The sequence below is a fragment of the Anolis carolinensis genome, chromosome 2, assembly GCF_035594765.1.
Source record: "Anolis carolinensis isolate JA03-04 chromosome 2, rAnoCar3.1.pri, whole genome shotgun sequence".
Taxonomy (NCBI): domain Eukaryota; kingdom Metazoa; phylum Chordata; class Lepidosauria; order Squamata; family Dactyloidae; genus Anolis; species Anolis carolinensis.
The window spans coordinates 292,673,874-292,688,043 of NC_085842.1; the positions used below are offsets into that span (position 1 = coordinate 292,673,874).

Genomic DNA, 14,170 nt, shown 5'->3' on the forward strand with positions numbered 1-14,170 from the left:
ATTAACCTTGACAAAAGCCAACAGGCAACCATCATAAGTGCCTATGCACCAACACTAGATGCTAATGAAGACATCAAAGAAAAAGTATACTGTCAGCTGTACACAGTCCTATCAGAGATACCTAAGGAGGACAAAATCATCCTCCTGGGAGATTTTAAAGCAAGAGTCAGATGAGACTTCGACCTGTGGCCAGTGACCATAGGAAAAGATGGGGTTGGAAACAGCAACTAGAACGGCATCTTGCTTCTCACCAAATGCGCAGAACACAACCTCGTCATCACCAACACACTCTTCCGCCAGAAAAACAAGCTCAAGACATCATGGAAGCACCCCTGGTCAAAGCATTGGCACCTCTTAGACTGCCGCGATGTGCTTCTCACAAGCGCCATGACAGGTACTAATGACTGCTGGACAGACCACAGGTTAATCCGATCCACAATAGCTATCAAGATTGCCCCCAAATGCAGACTCCAAGAAAGAAATATAAGGGGCAAAATGAACACCCAAGCCCTTCAGGAACCCTCCAAACGAGCCCTTCTCCAAACAACACTCAAGGATCATCTACCCACAGAACACCCCGAAAATGTTGAGGAAGAAGAAACCATCGGATATCAAACTAAGAAACATCAAGACTGGTTTGATGATAATGACAAAGAGATCCAACAGTTAATTGATAACAAAAGGAAAGCCTTCCAAACATGGCAGAGAGACACCAACTGTGCTGCCAAGAAAAAGATCTATGCCAGTGCAAAAGCTGAGGTCCAAAGAAGGACCAGAGAGCTCAACAACATCTTGTGGACAAAGAAGGCTGAAGAAATCCAACACTTTGCAGACACCCATGATGCTCAGGGATTTTTCAAAGCCACAAAGATCATCTACGGACCAAGAAACCATGGCATACAGCCTCTACGCTCATCAGATGGAACCAAACTTCTGAAGGACAAAACATTAATTGCACTACGTTGGAGAGAGCACTACCAGAACCTGCTGAATCGCAGCTCCAATGTGGCCAAAGAGACCCTCTCACAAATCCCGCAACAACCAACCAGGGATGAGCTTGCAGCATGGCCTAGTTTGGAAGAAGTCAGCAATGCCATCAGCCAACAAAAAAACAACAATGCCAGCGGACCTGATGGGATCCCTGCTGAAATCTTCAAAGAGGGTGGACCTGAGCTGATACAACAACTCCACCAGCTCACTGAAAAAGTGTGGGTGACCGAGAAAATCCCAGCAGATTTCAAGGATGCCACCATCATTATCCTTTTCAGGAAAGGGGATAGAACAGATTGCGGAAGCTATCGCGGTATCTCTCTTCTAAACTCTGCTGGAAAAATCCTCACAAGAATCCTTGCAAACCACCTTCTACCTGTCTTTGAAGACACCCTCCCAGAATCCCAGAATGTTTTCTGCCCCTCCAGAGGAACAGTGAATCGCAGTGCTCTCTGGACCATCCTCCAAAAAATCGGGTGCCCTGACAAATTTGTGAGCATCTTGTGGCTCCTCCTCGATGATATGATGGCAACAGTCTTGGACAGCAGTGGTTCCCGAAGTGACCCATTTCAGGTGGAATCAGGTGTCAAACAGGTATATGTCATTGCCCCAACCTAATTTTCCATCTCCATCTCTATGATACTTCATCTTGTTGATGGGAAGCTTCCCACCAGAGTGGAAATCATCTATTGAACAGATGGCAAGCTATTTAACCTCAGCAGACTGAAAGCCAAAACCAAGGTCACAACCACATCTGTTAAAATACTCCAATATGCACATTTAGAAGAAGACCTACAAGCCACTCTAAACACCTTTGCAGAAGCATACGAGAAGCTCGGCCTCTCTTTTAATATTGAGAAAACCAAAGTACTCTTCCACCACGAACCAGCATATCCCTCTGCAATGCCAGGAATACAGCTTAATGGTGTAACATTAGAAAACGTTGACCATTTCCGCCACCTTGACAGCCACCTCTCCACAAAAGTCAACATTGACACTGAAATACAACACCGCCTGAGCTCTGCGAGTGCAGCATTTTTCCGAATGAAGCAGAGTGTTTGATGATCGGAACATCTGTAGAGATACCAAAGTGTTCGTTTATAAAGCCATTGTCCTCCCAGCCCTGCTATATGCCTGTGAAACATGGACTGTCTACAAACGTCACACTCAACTCCTGGAGTGATTCCATCAATGTTGCCTCTGAAAAATCCTGCAAATCTCTTGGGAAGACAGGCGGACAAATGTCAGCGTGCTGGAAGAAGCAAAGACCACCAGCATTGAAGTGATGCTCCTACGCCATCAACTCTGCTGGACGGGCCACGTTGTCCAAATGCCTGATCACCATTATTATTATTATTATTAAACTTTATTTGTACCCCGCTAGCATCTCCCGAAGGACTCGATGCGGCTTACAAAGGCCAAGGCCTCAACACACAATATAACAATACAAAACAAAAGGCAAATTAAAACAATTAAAGCAGTATAAACAACAAGCAATAAACAATACGCTAAAACACAATAAAACTGGGCCGGGCCAGAGTAATGGGTACAAGATTAAAAGTGCTGATGTGACAGGTGATATATAAGGCTTCTAGGGCAAGTGCAGAGTGCGATATACGATCTAGTTCTAATAAAGTGCTTATGGGACTTGGAGTTGGAGATTTCCTATTAATCTGGGAAGGCACATTGGAATAGCCAGGTCTTCAAGTTCTTTCTGAAGACTGCCAATGTAGGGGCCTGTCTGAGATCCTTGGGGAGGGTGTTCCAGAGTCGGGGGGCCACCACGGAGAAGGCCCTGTCTCGTGTCCCCAGATGACCGAAGTGAACGCGTGGGTTCGTAGATGGAGATGCGGTCATGGAGGTAGGATGGTCCCAAACCGTTCAGGGCTTTGTAGGTAAGCACCTGCACCTTAAATTGGGCTCGGAAAGTAAATGGCAGCCACTGGAGCTCCTTGAACAGGAGGGTTGACCTCTCTCTGTAAGGGGCCCCAGTTAACATCCTGGCTGCCGCTCGTTGGACCAGTTGGAACTTCCGAACCGTTTTCAAGGGCAGCCCCACGCAGAGCGCATTACAGTAGTCCAGTCTGGAGGTGACCAAGGCATGGACCACCCCGGCCAGATCAGCCTTCGCGAGGTACGGTCGCAGTTGGCGCACGAGTCTCAGTTGTGCGAAGGCCCTCCCAGACACCGCCGACGCCTGAGTCTCAAGCGTAAGCGATGAATCCAAGAGGACTCCCAGACTGTGGACCTGTGGCTTCAGGGGGAGTGTAACCCCGTCCAGCACAGGTTGCCATCCTATACCCCGGTCAGGATTACGATCGACCAGGAGGACCTCTGTCTTGTCGGGATTGATCTTCAGCTTGTTCCTCCTCATCCAGATAGACACAGCGGCCAGGCACTCGTCCAGCACCCGAGAGGCCTCCTTGGAATTAGGTGGAAAGGAGTAGTAGAGTTGTGCGTTATCTGCATAGAGGTGACACCCAACTCCAAAACTCCGGATGACCTCTCCCAGCGGTTTCATGTAGATGTTAAAGAGCATGGGAGACAGAATAGAGCCTTGCGGGACCCCACAGCTCAAAGGCCAGGGGTCCGAGCAGGCGTCTCCCAGCTTCACCATCTGGGATCGACCCTCCAGGAAGGATCGGAGCCACGACAAAACCGTGCCCCCGAGACCCATCCCAGAGAGTCGTCCCAGAAGGATACCATGATCGATGGTATCGAAAGCCGCTGAGATGTCCAAGAGAACCAACAGGGTCACACTCCCCCTGTCCAGCTCTCTACGGAGGTCATCCACCAAGGCGACCAAGGCTGTCTCGGTGCCGTGGCCAGGCCTGAAACCAGACTGTGACTGATCTAGGTAGTTGATGTCATCTCTCAAAGCAGTTACTATACTCCCAACTCAAGAACGGAAAACAGAAAGTTGGTGGACAGGAAAAGAGATTTAAAGATGGGCTTAAAGCCAACCTTAAAAACTGTGGCATTGAGAACTGGGAAGCCCTGGCCCTTGAGCACTCTAGCTGGAGGACAGTTGTGACCACAAGTCCTGCAGAATTTGAAGAGGCACGAATGGAGGGCTTAAGAGAGAAACGTGCCAACAGGAAAGCGTGTCAAGCCAACTCTGTCCAGGACCGTCTTTCACCTGGAAACCAATGTCTCCACTGCAGGAGAATATGCGGATCAAGAATAGGTCTCTTCAGCCACCTATGGACCCACCCCCAAGACTCCACAACTGGAGGACCATTATCCTCAATCTACAAGGGATCACCTAAGTAAGAAGCAGTTATTTGCCAAAGTACAACAAAATGACAAATGTATTTTACCAATGGAAAGTAAAATCCACGTAAACAGAGGTTTACCTTGAAAGGAGCACCATAGATTGACTCTCCTCCTTCCCCAGTACCAGTTGGATCTCCACCTTGCACTATAAATTCAGGCACAACCCTATGAAATATTGTGTTGTCGTAATAATCTGAAAAGAAACGTTGTATTGTATTAGTTTACAATTGCAGGAAATGTTTTTTTGGTAACTGAACTCTGGATGTTAACAGAAATGCCATCCCTTCAAAGAAAACTACTTGGAATGAAAAAAAAAAAGTTTTTAAATTGCTTATATTTTAGCTGTTTTGTAAGCCACTGCCCTGGGGGAGTGTTTATAAGATTTTTTTAAAAAGATATTTTGAAGGTGTTTTTAAATTGTTAGATTTTAGCCTTTCTTGTAAGCCGCCCCGAGCCCTAGGGGAGTGGCGGCATATAAGTTTAAATAATAAATAAATAAATAAATTTTGTTAACTTTCTAAACTGTCAAAATCTCATGTCAGCCATTACAAAATTTAGAAACAGTTTTACAATTTTATCTCAAATAAAATTACTGATGGGAGTTCCACAAGAATTGGTTTCATATGTGGGCAAGGCCCATTTCTTCTCTATTCCCTGAATTTCTTGTGTAGCAGTTCCCAAATTTCACTTTTCAGAGACAAAGAAAATTGCTGGAGATCTCAGTGGATCTCTTAATATATCTTTGTTTATACATTCTAAAAATCAAAACATGTGTAATCCGTATTTTATTAACTAAAAATCCAAATACTAACCCTTAGCTTAAAAAAAAAATCTAGACTGTCCCAACATTGCCTACAGGAAATCACAAAACACAGGTCTTTTTAGCCTTTTGACTGTATGACTCTTGTCAAATTAGCCACAACCTTCCTTGTCAGAAAAAAATAAATCAAATGGAGGACAAAAATCAGACGTTTTCAATTCTTCTAAGTATGGAACAGAACTCACAAATCATGACCATCTCTTTTTTGCTTCTTTTTTTCTTGTTCAAAATCTTCAGTAAGATCCGAAGACTTGAAAGAGGCAGAGTCAATTGCATGGAGGTTGGATATGTAACAGTGTGAAGGGGGCCTGCCATCTTAACTTCTATGAAATCCAAAAAAATCCCATCTTGGGCTGTGGCGCAGGCTGGAGAGCAGCTGCAATGAATCACTCTGACCAGGAGGTCATGAGTTCGAGGCCCGTTCGGAGCCTTTGTTTGTCTGTCTTTGTTCTATGTTAAAAGGCATTGAATGTTTGCCTATATGTGTAATGTGATCCGCCCTGAGTCCCCTTCGGGGTGAGAAGGGTGGAATATAAATGCTGTAAATAAATAAATAAATCTCTGAAATTATTAGAGGGCTCAAGGAAAATATAAAATCATTAATGACTGGCATGGGATTTTGAAGAAAAGTCTTCAATGCAAGTGAAGTCCCTCTCCAATGGAGAGTGCTTTCACAAATGCAGAAGGATTAGAAGAAAAAGTAATATGCTGTTGTTTGAAATAACGAGAATAACTTCTGATAATTCTCTCTTCACAAACTGCAACGCCACACTTATCAGAAGCTGCTATGAGTTCTTACCAGGAGACAAAATAGGAATTGACCATTGTTAACATTTTGGGGTTTGAAAGCATTTTAAACTGTGGTTCTAGACTTCCAAACAATGAATCAGAATAATCTATAATGCGCTGTAAAGAAATATGTTAAGGACTATGTATTCTTGTTGAAATGCAGTGCCTTCACTGACATGAAAATATATAATCTCATAACCACAGGAATCTCAATCTTACCTTCCATGCAAAGCTGAATAAAGTTCCGACATGCTTTGGGAGCTTCTTTTGACCATAGTTCAATGTCAATGTCTCCAGCAGTTGTTTTCAGTAAAACCTGGGAAAAAGTAAAAGCCATGTTCAAAGACATACATGTGCTCTAGTTCGTCAAATCTTGGAAGTACAGATTCTGGTTTTTTTCAGACATTAATACTTTCTTAGATGCTACCAGAAACTCCCTTTTCTTCTGAATATTGCTAAAATATGAGGACAAGTAGTCTAGCAATATATCCAGTTTTAACTCTTGCTTCCATTACTATAACTGCAGTTCTCTCTTCTTAAATTCATGCCTGCTCTGGAACTCCCACAACTCAGGTACCACGTTATACTTAAATCTCAACTTGCTCTGCATTGTAACTGCAAGATGTAGATTATAGAATTGTGGCCAGAGGACCTAGAAATGTCTAGAGAAGTGTTCTCGCTAGAAAGTTGTGAGTCCTCTAGCACAATTCAATGGTCAACATCTGCAAATAATCCAATCCGCAAAAGTGAAATTTGCAAATGTGGAGGGCCAACTGACTAACAATTCGGAGAGCCAAAAAAGCAAAATTTCAGAATTCTGAATATACCATTTGGAGGCTTTTCTAGAAACTAGCTGTGGTACACTATCTCTGTAATTAACTTCAGCTTTGCGCTGTAGCATCCCCCTAACTATTTTGATGTTGTTGGGTAAGTCTATGAGGCTCAAGGACCGATCTAGTGACATGCAATGCTTTTTCACCTTCCTTCAATCATGTGTCTTTGACCATTCTGGATAGGAATGTTTGGAAAATACATCTGGCAGACACCAGGCTGGGAAGGGCTGCTTATAAGATATGCAAAGCCATATTAAATTTAATTGTCTGTTCATAAACATAGTCACTACATTCACTTCCCAGCTTCCTCCATGAATCAAAACTGAAAGGGAAGAACACATCAGACAGATTATTTCCCATCACTACAGAAGTCTCTTTCATGTGTAAGCAGTCACTTTTTTCCATTGACAGAGGGGTGAGGTCTACAGAAGAAAAGAAAGGACTGAACTTAAGTTGGTCTGTTCCTTGCTGGGGCTGCTTTCAGAATTCCCAAAGTAACACTTTGGTCAGGAACTGAAATAGATTATCTCATGACTTCCAGCTGAAAGCAAATAGGGATTCCTATTTGAGCAGCAGTGAAGAAAGAAAGCTATGAGTCCCTTGGGCATGTCTAACCTAAAATAAACCCCAGAAGCAGTTCCTGTTTTCTCAGAAAACCAAACCCTCTTCAACTAAAAACAATGGGAAAAAGATGTACTTGGCACAATTTGAATGACATCAGAAATGGGCAAAGACAACCCTAGGATACATGGAGACTCCAAGCCTATTTGTGCAGTCCCCAGGAGCAGCAATTCACCATTTTAAAGAGTTACCTCACTCCAACTTTAATTTTTTAAAGGCAGTTCTTTAACATAGAAAGTAAACGTCATTTCCTAGCAGTTTTGGCTGTCTATACAGACATCAGAGATGATCAGAAAACTGACCTGTAGAGCTGCTGCCTCTGAACCAAAGAAATGCCACAAATATCAATAAATATGTCTATAGTTTGTGAACATTGACACACATTCTCAGCTATATGTCACTTATGGCGACTCTAAGACAAAATCACAAAGTTTTCTTAGCAAAATCTATTTAGAGGGGATTTGCCTCTGAGGCTAATGCTTTAAGATCATCATAGTATGAGTGGATACTCTTCTTATAACTTCCAGATGCTAGATGTCTTCTCAAATATAATGTAATAAAGTCCTCCTATGTGAAATTAACAAAACCAGCAACGAGAACTATGAATGGTTCTTCACTGCCATATAATGCAGTTTGATAGATATTATATATTTCTACACTGACCATGTAAGGGCAAACTAAGGCCTGGGGGTCGGATGCGCCCCCCAGAGTGCTTACCTCTGGCCCTCCTCATTTTCCCTGTCCTCTCGGCATGATCCCTGGTGGCCCGCCGCATCCTTATGCAGAAAGGATAGAGAAGGCATGCAGCAGCTGAGAGTGCTCTTAGCCACCACATGTCTCACCCTTCTCCCGGCATAAGGACGGTGCGAGCAGCCCCATTCTTATGCTGAGAGGACGACCCAAGGAAGGCACACAGCGGCTAAGTGCCCTCTGTAGCACTCATGGCCATCACTTGTCTCACTCTCTTCCCAGAATAATGCCGAGAAGACAGCCTGAAGATTGGGGGAGGATGATCAGGGCCGTCATTGCATGTTTCATTTTCCTCCCAGCATAAGGATGGGGCGAGCAGCCCTGTCCTTATGCGAGGACAAATTGAGGATGACTCAGGCCCAGCCCTACCCCAGCTTCTCCTGTCCTTTCCCGGGCTCTCCCCCTTTCGGGCCCATCCCACCCAGCACATGCCTGGCTGCCCTCCCTCCCGGCGCAGCCCTCTCAGCCGGGCCCACAATGTGGCCCCAAGACATTTGCCCAGGCCTGATGTAATGCCTTTCAAACTGCATAATACGGCAATATAGAACCAGCCTTAGCTAACAGAAAAATGAGAACTTTAGTAGCCAATGTTTTTGTAGTCCATGTGTTGTAGTTGCGCCAAGGGGCAGTTCTGGTACTACTGGTAAAATTGCTAGTAGGAGGAAAAGGGATAATGTTGAGCAGGTGTTTGATGAGGAACAGCAAGTAAAGCAGATTCGGGAAATACTTATGGCTCCTACTGGGCTCGGGCTGTGGCGCAGGCTGGAGAGCAGCTGCAATGAATCACTCTGACCAGGAGGTCATGAGTTCGAGGCCCGCTCGGAGCCTATGTTTGTTTGTCTTTGTTCTATGTTAAAAAGGCATTGAATGTTTGCCTATATGTGTAATGTGATCCGCCCTGAGTCCCCTTCGGAGTGAGAAGGGCGGAATATAAATGCTGTAAATAAAATAAATAAATAAATGAGGAGACGTTTGAAGGCTTCTCTAGTGAGGAGGACTCAATGGAGGAAGATGATGGGTTAACAGAAAGTAGAGGAACTAAGAGGTCAACTTGGGAGCAAGAGTCAGATGAGGAAAGGGAAAGAAAGAAGATTCGTGATATACTTACTGCTCCCAAGGAAGATGAAATGTTTGAAGGTTTTTCTGGGGATGATGGGTCTGAGAGTGGGATGGAAGAAGCTGCAGGTTGGACTCAAGTAAATGTGTGTGCAGCACCAGTTTCTGAGGGTGCATTGGGAGACTGGCATGTTACTGGTACACCAGAGACATGGGGAGATCTAAGTCTTGAACAAAGATGGAGTGATTGGAGGGCTGGTGGGCGAGGTTCACGTATGAGATCAAGATCAGTTGTGGATAATAATGATAGGGCAGAAGCCTCATCATCATCAGACTCCGAGGTGTAAGTTAAAAGTGGAATTGAAAGTGAAGGTCCCTTGCAGAAGGCAAGGTGTTGTTTTTGGGACATTGCTTTGTCGCTGCCTGTTCTCCTTGGATCCTGGCTGTACAGCTTCGTGTTCTGAATCCAAATTGATTCCTGCTTTGGTGTTCCTGACTTGGCGTTTCTGGCTCCTGACGACAGCGTTCGTTCCTGCTTTGGCATCCCTGGCTTGGAGTTTCTGGCTTGGCGTTCCTGGCTCCTGAATCTAGTTTGGCTCCTGACGACAGCGTTTGTTCCTGCTTTGGCGTTCCTGGCTTGGCGCTCCTGGCTCCTGAATCCAGTTTGGCTCCTGACAACAGCGTTTTGCTCCTGGCTTGGCAATTCCAACTTGGCGTTTCTGGTTTGGCGTTTCTGGCTTCCACTGGCTCCTGAATCCGGTCTGCTTCCTTACGATGACAGTGTTTGCTCCTGGCTTGGCGTTTCTGGCTCCCCTTTGGCTTCAGAATCCGGTCTGCCTCCTGATGACGAGAGTGTTTGCTCTTGGCTTGGTGTTTTTGGCACCTTTTGGCTTTTGAACCTGGCTTGGCTTTTGACAACGGTATCATTTGCACTCATTTTTAAGAGCGTTTGGCACTTCCCTGACTCTCTGTGCCACAGCATAGCGTGGGGCTTGTTTCAGTGAACGTTTTGGTTACATTTGAACCGGATTATCAAGATAGATAATCCGGGTTATCTTTCTGTTCCTGTTTTGGGCCTTTTCTTGAAGCAAAGATGTTTACTTTTGGTGGAAACACTGAAGTTAGGTGTTTCTGAGTTCTATTCTTCATTTAATAAACATTTGCTAACTTTACTTATTGTGTGTGGCTCTTTAAGAGGAGTCTGTATCGTGACACCATGTTTTCAATACATTGTGATATTTTGGTGCTAAATTCGTAAATATAGTAATTACTACATAAAGTTACGGTGTATTGAACTGCTTTTTCTGTTGATTTGTTCTAAAACATGTTTTGGTGCTTAATTTGTAAAATCATAATGTAATTTCACGTTTAATAGGCTTTTCCTTAATCTCTCCTTTTTATCCAACATTTTCACTTATCCAACATTCTGCTGGCCCATTTATGTTGGATAAGTGAGACTCTACCGTATGTGCTTTCAAATCCCCTGTTGACTTCTTGCAACCTCTTGAATTTTACAGGGTTTTCTTAGCCAAGGGTTACTCGGAGGTGGTTTTGCCAGTTTCTTCCTCTGAAATATAGGCTTGCATCTGGTATTCATCTGCAGTCTTCCATCCAAGTACTAACCAGGGTTGGTCCTGCTTCACTTCCAAGATCAGAGAGGATCTGGTGCCTTTAGGGCATGAGATAGCTGCAAAATGAGATTAGTTAAGGATGCAATCCTATGCAGACTTCCTTGGATTGTCTCATTGAACAAAGTATCTTATATCTGAATATTTATATGATTATACTATAATGTATCCAAGCTAATAACTCACTATCCAGAATTCTTTGTTTTTCAGCTGGTTGAGCACCACTTTAAATTTAAGATCAAATTTTCACTAAGGAGGGTTTGAGTCCCTTCATGGTCGCCCAATTTGTTAAGTGGTTTCAACTCCCTTAAATTGTGGGGTTCTGAAGCCCAGAATGTTAAGCGGTCAGAAGGTCCAAAGAAGCACAGATGGGTGTAAAGCCAAAAGCAGAGGTCTTTTATTCTCAATGCCCAAAGAAGATACCAGCAGAGCTAGTGTTCAAAGTACTGACACAACCCAACTGTGAACACATGGGTTCTTCATAGCAATATTGTTCTGTACTTCATAGCAGTACAAAACAATTGGAAATTGCCACACTGGCTTCCCATTGGCCCTGGATGTGCTGGCTAGGATCTGCTGCCTCACTGGAAATGCATGAGTCTGCTTCTGCCTCTGAGACAACCAGAGGTGAGGCAATAAATGTAATAAATTGTCATTGCTCAGTTTGAAGTTTTCTGGCTGTTGCTAGTTCTGCCTCTTATGGGGCATGTGAAGGAATGAATGTGGGTGGGTGTGCGGTAATAGAATTCTAATGATGGTAGTTTCCCCAGTAAGGACAATAGTAATTTGACAAAATTGTCCACATAATGGCTGAGAAAGTGACACTTTTGTTTTATGATAGTTCCGTGTACAGTTCCATATCATATATAAAATTATTTTCAGATTATGTGTATAAGGCTTACATGAAACACAAATGAATTTCATGTTTAGACTTGTGTCCCATTTCGAAAATATCAATTTATACAAATATAGGTATTCAAAAATTCCCAAAAATCCAAAATCCAGAACATTTCTGGTCCCAAGCATTTCAGATAAGAAACACCCAAGCTGCACTACCTTTTATGTCTCAGTCAATTTCAGTGGATGACAGTGGAGACAGAAAATTCTAGCTATCCATTTTCTTCAAAACCACCTAGAGGCTGGCATTTTGTTAGGAACACATAAAAGCATTTGTTTCCTTCTCACGTCAGTAAGGAAAGATAGCTAATACCACAGAGGACAGGATCAGATTAGAAAACTAACAATGAACTTTAACAGGGAGAAATATACAGTCCTACACTTTGGCAATAAAAATGAAATACACAAATAAAGGATGGGTAACGGCTGGCTAGAAAACAGTCCATTTGAAAGGGATTTAAGTGTCTTAGGCCACACTGCCATATAAAAGCAGATAATCCACATTATCCACTTTGAACTGAATTATATTAGTCTACACTGCCATAAAATCCAGTTCAAATTAGATAATCTGGATTTTATATGGCAGGGTAGAAGGGGCCTTAATAGACCACAAGCTGAACATGAGTCAACAGTGTGATGCAGCAATTAAAAAAGCCTGGAGGGCCAAAGTCTGCCCATGCCTGGGCTAGCCTAGACTTCAAAGGAAGGAACTGGCAATGTGATTCTCGGTTGCATCAATAGGAGTATAGTATCAAGATCTAGGGAAGTCATAGCCTCACTATATTCTGCTTTGGTCAGACCTCACCAGCAACATTGTGTCCAGTTCTGGGCACCACAATTCAAGAGGGATACTGACAAGCTACAACATGGCCTGAGGAGGGCGACTAAAATGACCAAAGGTTTGGAAGCCAAGCCCTAAGAGGAGTGGCTTAGGGAGTTAAGTATGTTTAGCTTGGAGAAAAGAGGCTGATAAGGGGACATGATAGCCATGTTTAAATATTTGACAGGATACCACTTCTCATGTTTATCTATGATCCGATTGCTTACTGTTCGTATGTATGTTCTAGTATGCAGCTTCCTTTACTCTATGGTTCTTGAGAAGTTATAAAAGGGACTGCAGACTGCATGATCATTATAGCTGACTTCAGACTACAGACAGACAGACAATTGCAAACTACAGACTACTGCAGACCATATGATCATAGCAGATTACTACAGACTGCTGATAGCAGACTGCAGACCTCAGATCACACACTTGCTTTCTGTTTTGCTGTAAGAGATGCCCTGGCTGGATGGCACAGAGAATTATCTCAAACATATCTGAAAATGGACTGATAAGTTTTGTTCCTGTTTATGCTGAACACATGAATGTTGTGAGTAAACTAAATGTTATTTTTTTAATCAAAGTCTAGTTCATGTCTGTCTCTTGACTGCATGCTTTAAAATGACTTGTTTTATGGGAGAGTATATAATTTTGGGCGCTGAAAAACATTTCTGAAGCACTGCTGTTTTTTACGCACTGGCAAAATCTCTGTTTTCCTAACAGAACAGAGATAACATGTTATTCAGTCAAATAACTGAAACCATTGCCTTGTATAATTATATCTGGTTGTATACCACAAGAGAAAATTATACTAAGGGTTTCTGGCTCTTCTCTGAAAGGTCATACTTTTCAAAAAATGTTATGATCTCCAAATGGTGATGAATGCCATTTTCCAAAATGTCTAAAACATACACAGACCGCAAGTAATATGAAGGATGAACCATTTACACATTTCTAAATGCACATTACAAACCATACCAAGATGCATCACAGTTACATCCCATTTCTTGTCACAACTGGACTTGACAGGCCACACAGACACATCTTATGATGCCTTTTATTTAATGAAGTGCTTGGCGGTCATTAAACACATAATGTAACAATACACACGGTGCAATAAAATACAAATACATCAATACCAAAGGTAAAAGCATAACGTACATCATCATTATATAAAAGAATAGTAAAATGTACAACCAATTTGCCTATATCAGCTGGCATGGCAAGGAAAAAATGTAGATTAAAAATTAGCACCAAAAGACCAACAGCTTTGATATTAGGTTGCATCTACGCTGTCGAATTAACGCAATTTGACACCACTTCAACTGCCATGGCTCAGTGCTATGGAATGATGGGAGCTGCCGTTTGGCATCAGCAGTCTTTGGCAGGGAAGGGCAAAGACCTTGTAAAACTACCAAGATACAATAGTATTTAGCCATGGCAGTTTAAAACGAGTTCAAACCGCGTTAATTCCACAGTGTAGACGCATCCCAGCTATTCCTCTCCAAAAGTGGGCCCTCACCTTGCCGTTGGTGGGCGGCTCTTGGATGTAGATGTTGCTCATGGCGCTGAGTTCAACCCAGCCCTTCCACAGGTAAGAAAACACGGAAGAAAAGGCTTCCCCTCGGTCTAAGTGAGACTCCAAGGCAAACCTCCCGCCATCTTGGGAAACGGACGCTACCACTTC

The 14,170-nt window shown here is 43.2% G+C and overlaps 1 protein-coding gene across 2 annotated transcripts in view; it reads right to left on the bottom strand.

The window, feature by feature from the left end:
* cwc27 (CWC27 spliceosome associated cyclophilin) overlaps positions 1-14,169 on the bottom strand; it is a 168,149-nt gene extending 153,980 nt beyond the window's left edge. Inside the window, exons 1-3 of one of the 2 annotated variants that reach the window (XM_062972383.1) lie at positions 14,006-14,168; positions 6,095-6,191; positions 4,347-4,459 (exon numbers count right to left, since the gene is read on the bottom strand). In XM_062972383.1, coding sequence (XP_062828453.1) covers positions 4,347-4,459; positions 6,095-6,191; positions 14,006-14,047 — 252 coding nt within the window. In that variant the 5' untranslated portion in view covers positions 14,048-14,168. Of the gene's footprint in view, positions 1-4,346; positions 4,460-6,094; positions 6,192-14,005 lie in introns of both variants that reach the window. The other variant, XM_062972384.1, reaches the window with a different exon arrangement.
* Position 14,170: the final 1 nt, after the last annotated feature.